This window comes from Bufo gargarizans, chromosome 6 (assembly GCF_014858855.1).
Source record: "Bufo gargarizans isolate SCDJY-AF-19 chromosome 6, ASM1485885v1, whole genome shotgun sequence".
Lineage (NCBI taxonomy): Eukaryota > Metazoa > Chordata > Amphibia > Anura > Bufonidae > Bufo > Bufo gargarizans.
Window position 1 is genome coordinate 27,582,432 of NC_058085.1, and position 17,806 is coordinate 27,600,237.

General features: G+C 48.3%; 1 protein-coding gene across 1 annotated transcript in view; it reads right to left on the minus strand.

The window, feature by feature from the left end:
• Positions 1-410: 410 nt before the first annotated feature.
• LOC122942508 (zinc finger protein 585A-like) overlaps positions 411-17,806 on the minus strand; it is a gene marked incomplete at its 5' end in the record, with an annotated part of 134,505 nt that continues 117,109 nt past the window's right edge. The window contains one exon of the mRNA XM_044300172.1: positions 411-2,652. Coding sequence (XP_044156107.1) covers positions 1,364-2,652 — 1,289 coding nt within the window. The remainder of the gene's footprint in view (positions 2,653-17,806) is intronic.

Genomic DNA, 17,806 nt, shown 5'->3' on the forward strand with positions numbered 1-17,806 from the left:
TCTAAAGTAGTAAATGGAATGGGGCAACTACAGTACCCTGAAAGATTATCAAAATTAGGGTTCTTCACATTTGAAAAAAGACAACGGAGGGGAGATCTAATAAGTATGTATAAATATATCAGGAGTCAGTACAGAGATATCTCCTATCATCTATTTATCCCCAGGACTGTGACTGTGATAAGGGGACATCCTCTGCGTCTGGAGGAAAGAAGGTTTGTACACAAGCATAGATGAGGATTCTTTATGGTAAGAGCAGTGAGACTATGGAACTCTCTGCCTGAGGAGGTGGTGATGGTGAGTTCACTAAAAGAGTTCAAGAGGGGCCTGGATGTATTTCTGGAGTGTAATAATATTACATATAGCTACTAGAGATTGGTCGTTGATCGGGAGTTATTCAGATATTTTTTTCCTCTTAAGTGGGGAAAATTGGCTTCTACCTCTTTTTTGCCTTCCTCTGGATCAACTTGCAGGATAACAGGCCGAACTGGTTGGACAAATGTTTTTTTCTGGCCTTATATACAATGTAACTATGTACCAAGTGGTATACCCACCAGTAACACTTCTACTCCACTGGCACCTCAAGTTCTTCTTTTCTTTCGGATAAATCATTTCCTAAGATCCGATTAACCCTCGCTCTTTACTCTTTCTCCAAATTTAAAAAGCCGGCCTCAGATTTTTGGCATGGCATATGGTCATGCCCTCAGGTCTCAACATTTCGGGAAAGTATGATAGTATATGTCAGGACATACTGGTCGATCAACCTCCCCCTCAAACATTGTTGTTTCACTATATTCGCCTTCCAACACACCAAGCTACTCGCCCTCAAAATGTTCCTCTCTTCCTCCACTCGATATTGCTGGTGGCCAAGAGAGTAGTATTACACCACTGGCTCTCAGCTTAATGCCAAACATATCAACAGTGATTTCAAAACAGAATATACTGTTCAGGTATGATCAGATCGAGGCAAAAAGGCACAAAGAGAGCTCTGCTACTAAATTCTTCCGAAAATGGAAGACTTTTCTGACCACACATTTCATCCCCTCTGAAATCTCAGAGATAGTCAAACCATTCCACTATACCTCCTCATACCTAATCTCCTCTTTAAAAGGTACTTTGGGCGCTCTTCAAACTTAACCTTCCCTTTCCCTCCCCTTTCCATGTCTTTTCTTTATCATACTATTATTATATTTTCTAATATGATGATTGCTAGAAACCTATTTTATATATAGATGGACTATTTCAAACGATGTATAATTCCAGAAAACTTGGTGTATTTCCCTCCCCTTTTCATTTCTGTCGCTGTTTTAAGAATTGAAAATGTTTCAATAAAAATAATAAAAACAAAACAACACAAAGGAGGTCACTAAAGGGCTAAGCACGGAGATTGCTTCTCTCTGTGAGTTTTTTTATGTGTAACAAGAGCTGATTTCTGCTTAAAACATTTTCCACATTCTGAGCATGAAAATGGCTTCTCCTCGGTGTGATTTCTGTGATGTCTAACAAGATCTGATTTCTGCTTAAAACATTTTCCACATTCTGAGCATGAAAATGGCTTCTCCCCTGTGTGAACTCTCTGATGGAAAACAAGAGCTGATAGCTGCTTAAACCTTTCACCGCATTCTGAACATGGATATGGCTTCTCTCCTGTGTGAATTCTCTGATGCGTAACAAGAGCTTGTTTATGCTTAAAACATTTCCCACATTCTGAGCATGAAAATGGCTTCTCTCCTGTGTGAGTTCTATGATGTACAACAAGAGATGATTTCTGCCTAAAACATTTTCCACATTCTGAACATGAAAATGGCTTCTCCCTGGTGTGAGTTCTCTGATGTACAACAAGATCTTGATTATTGCTAAAACATTTCCCACATTCTGAACATGAAAATGGCTTCTCCCCGGTGTGATTTCTCTGATGTACAACAAGAGACGATTTCTGCTTAAAACATTTTCCACATTCTGAACATAAAAATGGCTTCTCCCCGGTGTGATTTCTCTGATGTACAACAAGAGACGATTTCAGCTTAAAACATTTTCCACATTCTGAACATGAAAATTGCCTCTCTTCTCTGTGAGTTTTTTTATGTGAACAGAGAGTTGATTTCTGCTTAAAACATTTTCCACATTCTGAACATGAAAATGGCCTCTCCCCTGTGTGATTTCTCTGATGTGCAACAAGAGCCAATTTCTGCTTAAAACATTTTTCACATTCTGAACATGAATATGGCCTCTCTTCTCTGTGAGTTTCTTGATGTTTATCAAGAATTGATTTATGCTTAAAACATTTTCCACATTCTGAACATGAAAATGGCCTCTCTTCTCTGTGAGTTTTTTTATGTGTAACAAGAGCTGATTTCTGGTTAAAACATTTCCCACATTCTGAACATGAAAATGGCTTCTCCCCGGTGTGAACTCTCTGATGTACAACAAGATCTGATTTCTGAGTAAAACGCTTACTACATTCTGAGCATGAAAATGGCTTCTCTCCTCTGTGAATTCTCTGATGTGTAACAAGAGCTGAATTATTGGTAAAACATTTCCCACATTCTGAACATGAAAATGGCTTCTCCCCTGTGTGAGTTCTCTCATGTATAACAAGAGGTGATTTATGGTTGAAACTTTTACCACATTCTGAACATGAAAATGGCTTTTCTTCTACGTGTGCTGTTGGATGTTTAGCACTTCTGTGACTTTTATTCTGTGTTACAGTCTGTGATGAATCAGAAGATCGGACCTGTTTAAAATAATCAAATGATGCATTGTTGCTGTGATTGGATGAAGATATCTCTTGGATATTGGCATGCTCTTCAAATGTATCTCGTGTGATACCACAGTCATCTACTTCAAAATCCAAAGATACCAGATGTTTCTCTAAGTTCCTGGTACAGTCATCTGCCAATAACAAAATACATTTTATTATTGAATAATAATATACCAAAATATTCTATTGAAATTTAATTACATTTCAGTGGCCAAAAAGATCACGATCTAACAGAAGACTGAGGGGGATAACTAGGCCAGGTTGGCCCCCACCTTGAGCAAATTTCCTGCAAACTTCACCCAGTCATTTTAAATACATATAAATAAAACATTTCCTAGCGCTGGAGAAGAGGCGCTGAATGTCCCCTTAGTTCCCCAGACCATAGTAATCTACTTTAAGAGTCCCTTTCACAGTAGAATTCCTGTTTAGTGTCCTCAGGAGAATGCCCCCTTGTTGTCTTCAAACAGTTTTTATGTCTAGAGATGGCCTTGCGGTTTGCCCAGTGGTCGTTTTGCGGCAAACTTTGTGCGTTCGCGATTTGCCGAACAAGAGAACATATGGCGATATTTGCGCCCGCCATATTCTTTTACATTGTGAAGAACTTCGACCCATGACACATCCATTAGGTCAGTTGTGGGCAAACTTTTTAGTCAACTGAGCCAAATATTAACAAAACCGCGATGTAATTTTTTTTTAAGAGCCACATTTTTTCCCTACAGGGAACTTTCACTACCCTCGTGACTTCCTGTTGTGACACAGCACGTTCCGACGTTTGGAAGGAGGAGGTTCATAATAGTGGGTGATATGAGATGTACACGCCCTCTCCAGCTTTGCTAGGTGAAATGGGGCCCTAGGGCGAAAAACAATAAGGACCCCCCAATGCACATTTCTCCAGTCCAAACAGAACCAGGGCGGCCGCGGCCCCATGGCACATTTCTCCAGCAGTGCACAGACATCTATCTCATGAATCTGAGATGTCTGTGCATGTGCTGGCACTGCTGGAGAAATGTGCCATGGGGCCGCCCTGGTTCTGTTTGGACTGGAGAAATGTGCATGGGGGGGGGGGGGGCGAATGACTCAGAGTCATGAGAGAGATGTCTGTGCATGTTCTGGCACTGGCACTGCTGGAGAAATGTGCCATAGGGCCGCGGCCGCCCTGGTTCTGTGTAGACTGGAGAAATGTGCATTAGGAAGGGGGGGAAAGAGATGTCTGTGCATGTGCTGGCGCTGCTGGAGAAATGTGCCATGGGGCCGCCGTGGTTCTGTCACATCTCTCTCATGACTCCCTCCCAATCCAATGCACATTTCTCCAGTCCAAAAAACAGAACCAGGGCGGGCTAGTACACTGGCTGGCACTACTGAGACGGGTGAGATAATGGGAATGGGATTAAGTAACTAAGTTGTTATAATTAATGAACCTACCTACCTGGCTGCCTCCTGTCACAGTCTCAGAAGATTCTTCATTGTGTGGGCGGCGGGCCGCGGGCCTTCCCTGGCAGAGTCTGGGCTGTGGCTGGCTGCCGCTGGCGCGGCTCGCTCCTTCTTCTTCTCTGCTGTGGGGGCGGAGCTGTGGCAACGTCAGAAGACGTGCCTGCATGTGCGGCAGCGGCGGCACGCTCATTCGCAGCCACCACTCGATTCTCTTAAAGAGACAGGCAGAGAGGGGCTCAGAGCAGCCGCCGGCGGGGCTCCCCCTCCTTTTCATATTAGTCTCGACCGCGCGCCACCCAAAAAGTCCATGCGCAGCTGCGCTTAGCGTAGCGGAGTTGTAAAACATAGCAATGCTAGTATTGCGGTCCGGCGCTGGGGTGCCCCTGTAAGAGCTGCATTCAAGGGGCTAAAGAGCCGCTTGTGGCGGTTTGCCGACCACTGCATTAGGTGGTACAGGACAGCCAATTGAGACGTCGCAGCACATGGACATACCCCCTACCTTATAAATAAACCAGATCTGGCTGCCATTTTACATTCAGTCTTTTGCCAGTGTAGGGAGAGGTTGCTGTGTGGAGCAGGGACAGACTGTTAGGGACACATGCTAGATCGCCGCTAGCATGTCCGCAATATATGTGTCCTATAGGGCTGTGTGGTTTTAATTAGGGATGAGCAAACCCGAACTATACACGAACATTTTCGTAAAAGTCCGGGTTTGGTGTTCGTCGCTTTCTTGGCGCTTTTTGAAAGGGTGCAAAGCAGCTAATCAACAAGCGTCATACTACTTGCCCCAAGAGGCCATCACAGCCATGCCTACTATTGGCATGGCTGTGATTGGCCAGTGCAGCATGTGACCCAGCCTCTATTTAAGCTGGAGTCACATAGCGCCGCCCGTCACTCTGCTCTGATCAGTGTAGGGAGAGGATGCAGCTGCTGCTGTTAGGGCCAGATTAGGCAGTGATTTACTCTTCAAAAACACTTAATGAAGTGATCGATCTACAGCTGTGTATCATTCAACCTCTGCTATTTAATTATTTAATTGCTCACTGTTTTTAGGCTGCCCAGAGCGTTTTTCTGTCACTTTTTTCTGGGGTGATCGGCGGCCATTTTGTGTCCTGTGGTGTGAGCCAGCACAAGCTGCCACCAAGTACATTTAACCATCAATAGTGTTTTTTTTTTTTTTTTTTGCTATATCCTACATCAGGGGCTTGGCTTTATTGAGGGGTGAAATACAATTGCCAAAATAGCAGTATCCTAAATCTGGTGTTTCAGCTGTGGCTAGCCAATTGTAATACTGTCTGCTGTCTGGCAAAGGATATTTTTTTTTCTGGGTTAAAATACAATTCCCAACTTAGCAATTCCCTAAATCAGTGGTTTCTGCTGTATCAGGCCAAGTTTAAATCTATCCATAAAAGGGTATATTACATTGAAGGTGCTGATAGGGTCATCCTCAATAACTTCACACGCTACCGTGCATTTCCAAGTCTAATTCTGTCCGTAAAAGGGATACCTGTCACCCAGCGCCTAAATACTAGGCCTACAATTTATATTCAGCTGAATCTGTGGTTACTGCTGTGCCTGTATTAGTGTAATACGGTATTTAAATAGATAGCCAGATAGTGTTAGGTGCCTGTAAAAAAAGGCCTGAATTTGAATTCGATACATTGGGCCAAATAATTTTTTTCTTATTGTGGTAAACGGTAACAATGAGGAAAACATCTAGTAATGGACGCGGACATGGTCGTGGTGGTGTTAGTGGACCCTCTGGTGCTGGGAGAGGACGTGGCCGTTCTGCCACAGCCACACGTCCTAGTGTACCAACTACCTCATTTCCCAGTAGATGCCAGAATTTACAGCGATATTTGGTGGGGCCCAATGCCGTTCTAAGGATGGTAAGGCCTGAGCAGGTACAGGCATTAGTCAATTGGGTGGCCGACAGTGGATCCAGCACGTTCATATTATCTCCCACCCAGCCTTCTGCAGAAAACGCACAGATGGCGCCTGAAAACTAAGCCCATCAGTCTGTCACATCACCCCCATGCATATCAGGGAAACTGTCTGAGCCTCAACTTATGCAGCAGGCTCTTATGCTGTTTGAAGACTCTGCTGGCAGGGTTTCCCAAGGGCATCCACCTAGAACTTCCCCAGCAGTGGAAGTCATAGAATGCACTGACGCACAACCACTTATGTTTCCTGATGATGAGGACATGGGAATACCACCTCAGCACGTCTCTGATGATGAAACACAGGTGCCAACTGCTGCGTCTTTCTGCAGTGTGCAGACTGAACAGGAGGTCAGGGAGGAAGACTGGGTGGAAGACGATGCAGGGGACGATGAGGTCCTAGACCCCACATGGAATGAAGGTCGTGCCACTGAATTTCAGAGTTTGGAGGAAGAGGCAGAGGTGAGACCGAGCCAACAGTGTAGCAAAAGAGGGAGCAGAGGGCAAAAGCAGAACACCCGCCGCCAAGAGAGTCCGCCTGCTACTGGCCACCGCCATCTGGGACCGAGCACCCCAAAGGCAGCTTCAAGGAGTTCCCTGGCGTGGCAGTTCTTCAAACAATGTGCTGACGACAAGACCCGAGTTTGCACGCTGAGCCATCAGAGCCTGAAGTGAGGCATTAACGTTCTGAACCTTAGCACAACCTGAATGACCAGGCACCTGCATGCAAAGCATGAACTGTAGTGGAGTAAACACCTTAAAAACAAGGAACTCACTCAGGCTCCCCCTGCTACGTCTTCTGCTGCTGCCTCGGCCTCTTCCTCCGCCTCTGGAGGAACGTTGGCACCTGCGACCCAGCAAACAGAGGATGTACCACCAACACCACCACCTCCGTCACCAAGCATCTCCACCATGTCACACGGCAGCGTTCAGCTCTCCATCTCACAAACATTTGAGAGAAAGCGTAAATTCCCACCTAGCCACCCTCGATCCCTGGCCCTGAATGCCAGCATTTCTAAACTACTGGCCTATGAAATGCTGTCATTCAGGCTGGTGGACACAGACAGCTTCAAACAGCTCATGTCGCTTGCTGTCCCACAGTATGTTGTTCCCAGCCGCCACTACTTCTCCAAGAGAGACGTGCCTTCCCTGCACAACCAAGTATTCGATAAAATCAAGTGTGCACTGCGCAACGCCATCTGTGGCAAGGTCCACCTAACCACAGATACGTGGACCAGTAAGCACGGCCAGGGACGCTATATCTCCCTAACTGCACACTGGGTAAATATAGTGGCGGCTGGGCCCCAGGCGGAGAGCTGTTTGGCGCATGTCCTTCCGCCGCCAAGGATCGCAGGGCAACATTCTTTGCCTCCTGTAGCCTCCTCCTCCTACTCGGCTTCCTCCTCCTCTTCTTCCACTTGCTCATCCAGTCAGCCACACACCTTCACTACCAACTTCAGCACAGCCCGGGGTAAACGTCAGCAGGCCATTCTGAAACTCATATGTTTGGGGGACAGGCCCCACACCGCGCAGGAGTTGTGGCAGGGTATTGAACAACAGACCGACGATTACTGCCGGTGAGCCTCAAGCCCGGCCTGGTGGTGTGCGATAATGGGCGAAATCTCGTTGCAGCTCTGGGACTAGCCGGTTTGACGCACAACCCTTGCCTGGCGCATGTGCTGAATTTGGTGGTGCAGAAGTTCATTCACAACTACCCCGACATGTCAGAGCTGCTGCATAAAGTGCAGGCCGTCTGTGCGCGCTTCTGGCGTTCACATCCTGCCGCTGCTCGCCTGTCTGCGCTACAGCGTAACTTCGGCATTCCCGATCACCGCCTCATATGCGACGTGCCCACCAGGTGGAACTCCACTTTGCACATGCTGAACAGACTGTGCGAGCAGCAGCAGGCCATAGTGGAGTTTCAGCTGCAGCACGCAAGGGTCAGTCACACTGCGGAACAGCACCACTTCACCACCAATGACTGGGCCTCCATGCGAGACCTGTGTGCCCTGTTGCGCTGTTTCGAGTACTCCACCAACATGGCCAGTGGCGATGACGCCGTTATCAGCGTTACAATACCACTTCTATGTCTCCTTGATGATGGAAGAGGAGGTGGCCCAGGAGGAGGAAGAGGGGTCATTTTTAGCACTTTCATACCAGTCTCTTAGAAGTTACTCAGAGGGAGGTTTTTTGCAACAGCAGAGGCCAGGTACAAATGTGGCCAGACAGGGCCCACTACTGGAGGACGAGGATGAAGCATGTTCACAGCAGAGTGGCACCCAACGCAGCTCGGGCCCATCACTGGTGGGTGGCTGGGGGAAACGGAGGACGATGACGATACGCCTCCCACAGAGGACAGCTTGTCCTTGCCTCTGGGCAGCCTGGCACACATGAGCGACTACATGCTGCAGTGCCTGCGCAACGACAGCAGAGTTGCCCACATTTTAACGTGTGCGGACTACTGGGTTGCCACCCTGCTGGATCCCCGGTACAAAGACATTGTGCACACCTTACTTCCTGCACTGGAGCGTGATAGGAAGATGCACGAGTACAAGCGCACGTTGGTAGACGCGCTACTGAGAGCATTCCCAAATGTCACAGGGGAACAAGTGGAAGCCCAAGGCGAAGGCAGAGGAGGAGCAAGAGGTCGCCAACGCAGCTGTGTCACGGCCAGCTCCTCTGAGGGCAGGGTTAGCATGGCAGAGATGTGGAAAAGTTTTGTCACCACGCCACAGCTAACTGAACCACCACCTGATATGGAACGTGTTAGCGGGAGGCAGCATTTCACTAACATGGTGGAACAGTACGTGTGCACACCCCTCCACGTACTGACTGATGGTTTGGCCCCATTCAAATTCTGGGTCCAAATTGTCCACGTGGCCAGAGCTAGCATTTTATGCCTTGGAGGTGCTGGCCTGCGCGGCGGCCAGCGTTTTGTCTGAACGTGTATTCAGCACGGCAGGGGGCGTCATTACAGACAAACGCAGCCGCCTATCCACAGACAATGTGGACAAGCTGACGTTCATAAAAATGAACCAGGCATGGATCCCACAGGCCCTGTCCATCCCTTGTGCAGATTAGACATTAACTACCTCCCCTTAACAATATATTCTTGTACTCCGGGGCACTTCATTCAATCCTCTTTTTTTTATTTTACCATTATATTGCAGGGCAACCCAAAGTGGAATGAACCTCTCCTCTGTCTGGGTGCCAGGGCCTAAATTTCTGACAATGGCCTGTTCCAGTGGTGGGTGACATGAAGCCTGATTCTCTGCTATGACATGAAGCCTTAATCTCTGCTATGGGACCTCTCTCCTCTGTCTGGGTGCCGGGGCCAAAATACCTGACAGTGGCCTGTTCCAGTGGTGGGTGACATGAAGCCTGATTCTCTGCTATGACATGAAGCCTAATTCTCTGCTATGACATGAAGCCTTAATCTCTGCTATGGGACCTCTCTCCTCTGTCTGGGTGCCGGAGCCTAAATATTGGACAATGGCCTCTTCCAGTGGTGGGTGACTGGTCGAGCTTCTTGTTTTGGTCCGTCATTTCCCTTTGATGTTTTTGGGCTCAGTCCCACTACCCTCTGCTGCGCTTTCGTAGTACGAGGACTGAGCCTCCTCGTCCTGTTCCAGTCTCCTGATTTCCACCCTTAGCTCGCTGTCCCCTAGGGTCTCCGATCCTCTACGGGAGGCCACCGCTTGGGTAGGGCCAGGCATCACCCCAGAACGGGGATCCACCCGCTCCCTTTCCGCCTGGCGCTTCTCCCTCCGCCTCTGCCTAGACGGACCGTTTCTGTTCTTCCCAGACCCCTGACCTCCACCAGCACCCGCCTCAGTAGTGGTTGCCTCCCGGCCTGCCCCTGCGTGAGCTCGGGCCGCATTGGCCTGAGAGAGGGGACAACGACTAACGGTCCTAAGACACCACACAGGTTGCACCTAATCTGCTGCTCACAAGATGCGGCCAGATGTCCTAACCCCCCACACAAAGCGCACTTCTGCTCTGGGCAGCTGGCGCTGAAGTGAGAGGGGCTGCCGCACTTATGGCAGAGCTTAGGCTGCCCCCTGTAAAAAAACAGGATCCCGTCACGGCCGATGAAGGCAGATGACGGAATGTGGGAAACCGTACCTCCTAGATTCTTTAATTTGATGTTAAAGGTCAGTCCGGCATGTTCTTCACCAGCTGATATCCGGACCAGAACAGCTCAAGGCCCTCTGGCCGGACGAAGCTGATGTCAAACTCCTTGGAACCAAACGGATGTATCAGGGCGAAGATGTCAGTCGCCCTGAAACCCATCCCAAACAGGAGCTCTGCGACCCTCTTTCTAGTAGGGCACGCATCATCACTTCTCCATTTGAGACAGACTACATTCCGTCTGGTCCCAGGGCCGGTTGTGGGCGAAGACCAGTTGGCCTCACCCCCTCTCTGCTTTCGGAAGGCCCTCAGTCCGAACCTATCTATCCAGAAGCATAGATCAACCTTCTCACCCTCTACTAAGATGGAGCTTTCCCCCTTTTTGAGGGCCTCCAGGTGTCGCCGCTGCAAGTCACCAGAACTAGATTCGGGAAATGAGGAAGCCAATGAAGACAACCCCCCCGTGGCAGCAGCCACCTCGGCATAACTTCTGCCAGGCGCCGCCCCCACAGGTGGGGCAGCCAGACCGGCCCCCCCTCTCCTACTACCCTGGGCACCGCACCAGACCCCGCCAAGGGGGCAACACAAGGTACCGGGAGTTTTATTAGTTTTATTAACCTCCTTACTATTACTAGCCTGGGTGGGAGGACCGGCGGCCCCGTCACACCGCCTTAACCCCACGCTGCACTCAAGGGTGGCAGACGGGACCACCTCTTTCACAGGAGCAGACCCCGCCACCAGACCACTCCCCCCTCCCACAGGGGAGCGGACTATAGTACCCGAGGCCCCCGATCGCGCCAATTCTAAGCATGACTTAGCGTCAGGCGCCATTTTCACATATTCTGCTTCTTCAGCAACGGCTGAAACCGGCGCCTGGGTATTCACATCCCCTGACAGCACACACGGCACGGAATTTGGCCGCACCATGTGTGCTACAGGGACATACACATATTTGATCTGTACATGTTCCTTTTCCTTGTTATTATTTTTTTTCACCTTAGCTCTGTGTTCTGGCAGTTCATCACTGAACATCAAGTCCTGGAACCGTGCTGGGGATTCCAGTATCCGGATTTCCTGCAGGAGACCACCGCCACTGCTGTTGTCCACACCAAATTCCTCCGTGGCTGGGGACCCGCCATCAGCTAATGGCAGCCCCACATGTTCAGCAGGGAAGCCGCTAGATTCCCCAGCCACGGAGACCTGGGACTCCAGGGGCGGCAGAGGCGCAGGTTCAGGTATGAATGCTTCCACACTCTCCTCCAGACCTGATCCCTTTCCCTCTTTCATTGCATTAAACCGCTCCTCATTTTTTTACTTTTCCAGAAACTGACCGCTTTCCGGTATCAGCCTTTCCCTCTTTGCCTGTGCCAGGGCCAGTTCCTCCTTTAGCTGCCTGATTCGCTCTGCGACCGGCGCCCTTTTCTTGCTAGACATCATAGTTGCCTTAATCCGCTGCTGCTTCAGCTCCTTAGTCAGGCATTTGAGGTGCCGTCCCAACTCCCCCAGCTCTTGCAGGTAATGAGCCACCCGGGAGCTGTAGGTGGAGGTAGAATCTCCCGCCCGCCGGGACCCCCATCCTACCTGAGACGACACCTCCATAGCCTCCCGGTCCTTGTGCTTTCCTGGGGGGGACTCGGCCACTGCTTTGTCCTGATGAAAAAAGAAACTCGCCTTTGTCACTCCGGGTCGTTTCATGAAGCCTCCTTTCCTCCGTCAGCCTGAGTTGGGAGGCAGAGGGTCCTGCCTTGGATGAGATAGCCCAGGTCCCTACCAACTCCCTAGGGAGCGGCAGGGCCTGGGCTGGGGAGAAAGGTGGAAAAACCTCCCCACAAGCCTGGTTCCTCCCAGGGGATTAAGGTGTTGAAAATCTCCCTGGGGCCTTAACGAGGTGGAAGTTGTCAGGAGCTGCTGCACACACACCCTTCCACCTCAGCTGCAGGTACCAGACACGCCCAAGCCTGATTCTCTGCTATGGGACCTCTCTCCTCTGTCTAGGTCCCGGGGCCTAAATATCTGACAATGGCCTGTTCCAGTGGTGGGTGACGCGAAGCCTGATTCTCTGCTATGGGACCTCTCTCCAATTGATATTGGTTAATTTTTATTTAATTCATTTTTATTTGTATTCATTTCCCTATCCACATTTGTTTGCTGAGGATTTACCTACATTTTGCTGCCTTTTGCAGCCCTCTAGCCCTTTCCTGGGCTGTTTTACAGCCTTTTTAGTGCCGAAAAGTTCGGGTCCTCATTGACTTCGGCCGAACTTCTCGAACATCCAGGTGTTTGCTCAACTCTAGTTTTAATTTCTTTAAAAAAGGATTTTATTGATATGTAAATGAGTGTTAAATGTGTCCAAGGGGCTGTACGAACCTTACTTTTGCCCAGTCGTGCCAAGCCACGCCCACCTGTTAAGGAGCCCAGAACCGCCTATGTCTCCTTTCATGAACATGCGCAGTTCTTTCCCTGAGGCTGATGCCAGAACAGGGAAGGAACACTATACCGGCACTGCGCATTGCGAGATTACGGCCATCTATCGTTGATGAAAGGAGGAGACATAGGCGGTGCTGGGCTCCTTCACAGGAGGGCGTGGCTGGGCACAAGTAAGTTCGTACAGCCCCTTGGACACATTTAACACTCATTTACATATCTATAAAATCCTTTTTTAAAGAAATTAAAACCACACAGCCCTATAGGACACATATATTGCGGACATGCTAGCGGCGATCTAGCCGTGCATGTCCGTATATCTATAGCCCCAAACCTGGTGACAGAATCCCTTTAAAGACTGGTATAGGTGTGCTATCGATAGATGTGACATACTGAGGGGTGTAATATACTTAAAATATACTTTCTAACATAGAAAGATGATAATTACCTACCGGTAATTAGATTTTCCATTTTGCCTCCACAACGGCACTAAGCAGGAGGGGTACCCCGCCGCCCAGGGACAGGAAACAACGTGGAGAACCAACCTTTAAAAGCCTCCTCCCATGTTCTTTCTCCATTAAGTATCTGGGAGAAAAGAGGCATTAGGCTGCGCAATAATGGTAATGAGCAGGAGAGAACCCCCCTCCGTTCTCCACTTCATCCCAGAGGGACAGGAAACAACTGGAGAAAGAACATGGGAGGAGGCTTTTAAAGGTTGGTTCTCCATGTTGTTTCCTGTCCCTGGGAGGCGAGGTAAACCCTCCTGCTTAGTGCCGTTCGGGAGGCGTATGGAAAAGTATATTATAGTGCAATTGTATTGTGCAGCAGTTGTGTGCGGTTCTGCCGAGATACCGCAGCTACACAGAGTGCCAAACGCTATTGGATCAAATAATTTCCACTGGTGTGATTTACCAGTTGCTCCCCAAAAAAACTGATTGAAGCAGGGGTGTTATATACCAATAATATACTTTCTATATAGTGCATTTAGGTAGTGCAGCATTTGTTTGCAGGTTTGCTGAGTTACCGCATCTACACAGAGTGACAAACGCTATTGGAACAAATAATTTATACTGGTGTGATTTACCAGTTGCCCCCCCAAAAAAATGGATTGAAGCAGTGGTGTTATATACCAATTATATACTTTCTATATAGTGCAGTTGGGCAGTGCAGCATTTGTTTGCTGTTTAGCTGTGTTACCTCAGCTACAGATAGTGACAAACAAAATCGGAACAAATAATTATTACTGGTGTGATATACCAGTTGCCCCCCAAAAAAGTGAAAAAAGAAGTGGGCTACAGTAAAATTGTTATTCAGTGACCGCGTAATGTACCTCGAGCCACATAATCACAATTTCTTTTATGTCAGGTGAATATGCCTAATTTTTAAGGCCCGCACTCCTGTGGCCTAAAATAAAAAAAATTCTAGGCTCCAACAGGGCACTTTTCAGAAAATTTCCCTTTAAGATGCATAAAAATGGTCCCTGATTAAAATTTATTTTTTACATATTTTGTGGGAATTTTTGTCATTGATCCCCCTCTAGTATGTCACTGTCCATGTTGTGGGACTATTTGTGCACTTCTACTAAGTATTTGGTTTTTCACAGGTTCGCCTGCCATTAAAGTGAATAGGGCCCGCCGCGAACTTGCGGTTCGCGAACATTTGATTGTGTTTGTGCGATTGCGTTCGCGAACCGTCCCGGCCAATGTTTGTCCATCACTACTTATGCCCCCTTACAATAGTTATGCCCCTTACAATAATGCTTCTCCTTAGTGGCCCAACAACTATGCCCCCTTTGGGCACCTCCTGCAGTAGTACTGTCCCTTAGTGCCCCCCTTTATATCAGTGAAGCTCCTATACTATGAATAAAATTAATAAAGTAATACCGAGCACATCATGCTCTTCCCAGCAGCAGAAGTGATGTGATGACGTCATCTCTCCTGCTGAGCTGAGGAGAGCGCACAGGCCGGGGGATTATCTCAGGTCTGTGCGCTCTCCCTCTCAGCCCAGCAGGTACAATGACATCACTGTATCACACCTGCTGCTGGGGAGAGTGCAGGCCGGGGAATGAGACCTGGGCTATAATGGATGACAGATACAGAAGCTGGACTCGGAGGGAGGAGAGTAGAATGGACAGTAGGAAGCACAGTCCTGTCACTCTCAAGTAAACAAACTGGATGGCACGCTCCATAAAATCTGCCTTTTTTTCATGGATTAATATTAAGGGCCTGCGATTCATATATAAACACCATCCAATGATAATGAAAATTCTATCACTACAGATAAACTATTTCTTGAAATTTATTTCAGGTGTAATTCTGATGACTCAATCAGAAGAGTCAATTAGGGAATGTTAAATAATATGTGATCCAGTATTACTTGGTGTTTAATGTACAAGATTTATTATGCTGCACACGGACACCATTTATACTGATACAAAAGGGCGATGGAAGGTCCCACCAGATACCAACGGCCATCTGACCAATGATTGGTCATAAAATCTGTCAGATAATCTGTTGGTGTAAATGCACCTTTAGATATAAACAGCAGACCTTGATGGCTTGCTTTCCCAAATGCATTATATGTGAGGGATACCACCCCTCGTACCCTCTTGACATCAACTACGTTGAGCTCACGAGACGCGGTATGGTCCCTGGTTACCAAGGCGTGATGTTACGCTCTCCCAGAGGAGCAGGTAAGGTCAGCCTGGTACAGTTTAAACAGACACCTCCTGCCCACGCGGGCACAGAGAGGCAACAAGCAGAAAGAGCCTTTTCACTGCCGCAGTGAAACAGCGCTTTCTCAGCCCGGGTAATCTGCCACCAGCTTCTCGTTTGATATAAGCTCGGTCCGCTAATGGGATTATATAGGGTGAGAAACCAACCTGCGGTAGCTTATAACTAGGCCGAAACACGGACATGGAGAAATACAAGACAGCACAAGATTAAATCATATATTTAATCGCCTTAAGGGCTCACTAGATAACACAATATACACAAAATATTATACAGTGGTCTGAGGTTACAAATAGGGTTGTTGCGGGTATCGAAATTTCGATACCCAATCGATACTTTTGTCCCGGTATCAATACAATACCAGGATTTCCCTCATGTTCCCTCAGCAGCACAGGGGAGAAGGAAGCAGTCTCTCCCTCCCCCCTGTGCTGCTGCTGTCGCTGCCACCAATGGGGAGAGAGGGGCAGAGGAGGGGCGGGCGCGCTACGCCACCAATGATAGTACTTTTCATGGGTCCGGACTTTAAGCAGCAGGCTACACAGAGCGGCGCCCAGAGATGTCCCTGCACTTATTATTATTCCTGGGCGCCGCTCCGTTCGCCCGCTGAGTGCCTGTGCCCCATATGCTAATTACTATCGGAGCAATGTGGAGGAGACATCAGCTTCTCTAGTGGGTGTTCCTTCTACCTGGCTGTAGCGCTGTCCCATCGCAGCGCAGGGAGAAGGAACGCCCACTAGAGAAGCTGATGTCTCCTCCCCATTGCTCCGATAGAAATTAACATATGGAGCAGGAGAGGAGACAGTAATGGGGCACAGTGGGGGCGAACGGAGCGGCGCCCAGGAATAATAGTAAGTGCTGGCACATCCCTGGGCGCCGCTCTATGTAGCCTGCTGCTTAACAAAGCCCGAACCCATATAAGGTCGTCTTTAACTTTCAATACAGGAGGCAGGTGTCGGCAGCAGAATTGCATAGCCGACATCCTGCCTCTGACAGGGAGCTGTGATCAGCGGCAGTTAACCCCTCAGGTGCCGCAACTGAGATGTTAACTGCAGCGGATAGCAGCTCCCTGTCATAGAGGTTGGGTGCTGGCTATTTGATTCCGGCACCCGCCTCCTGTATTTGTATTAACAGCAGAATATGTTTGTAGCTGGTTCCTACATTGCCCTGAATATGTAGGCTTAAGTAAGTCCAAAGTGAGGCAGCCATCTTGTTTTTTGTAATTATGTTTGCTTCATGGATATGCACCTGTGATTCTGAAGGTTCTAGTCTAAATTTTCTTGCAATATATTGAGGGTAGCTCCTCTTTTAGACTGAACACGCCCATCTACCTGGGACTTCTGAGCAGAATATGTTTGTAGCTGGCTCCTACACTGCCCTGAATAAGTAAGTCCAAAGTGAGGCAGTATATTTAGTGTTAGGGACCCATCTGCGGAAGCCACCTTGACGCCTGGTAGATGGGCCCGACACGTATGTGCGCTAAGAGCTTCCATTATTCATTTATAGTCGGTATTGTACCACTTTTATCTAGAATGACCCCCATTTCTTAGCTCTATTGTTTGTATATATAATAGTGTGCAGCGATCTTGTTTTTTGTATTAACATGTCAGTTATCTTCAAGGGTGGCGTAGTGCACCCCCCCTCCCCCAACACCCCAGTATAATAAATATTAGTGGTGCAGTACCAATGAGGGTTAAAAAAATAATAATTAACTCACCTCCTCCAATTGATTGCGTAGCTGCCGGTCTCCTGTTTTTTCTTCAGGACCTGTCAAAGGACCTGTGGTGATGTCACTGAGCTCATCACATGGTCCATTACCATGGTGATGGAGCATGTGATGGACCATGTGATGCACACAGTGACGTCACGACAGGTCCTTTTCCTCACAGATGAAGACAGAAGAGAAGCTGGGCTGCGCGAACAAGTAGATTAAGGTGAGTTAAGTTCTTTGTTGTTTTTTTTAACCCCTCCAGCCCTATTTTACTTAGCATTCTGTTTTAAGAATGCTATTATTTTCCCTTATAACCATGTTATAAGGGAAAATAATTACATCTACACAACCATGAACCCAAACCTGAACTTCAGTGAAGAAGTTCGGGTCTGGGTACCACAGTCAGTTTTTTATCACGCGCGTGCAAAACACATTGCACCCGCGCGATTAAAAATGAATAGAACGCAATCTCAGTAAAAACTGACTGCAATTGCATACCTACCCGCGCGGGTTTGCCGCAACGCATCTGGAGCCAAAACGTGACGCCGTCTGAAAGAGGCCTAAAGCTACTTTCACACTTGCGGCAGTATGATCCGGCAAGCAGTTCTGCCGATCTGGATGTGACTGAAAGCATTTGTGAGACGCATCTGGATGTGGATCCATCTTACAAATGCATTGCAAG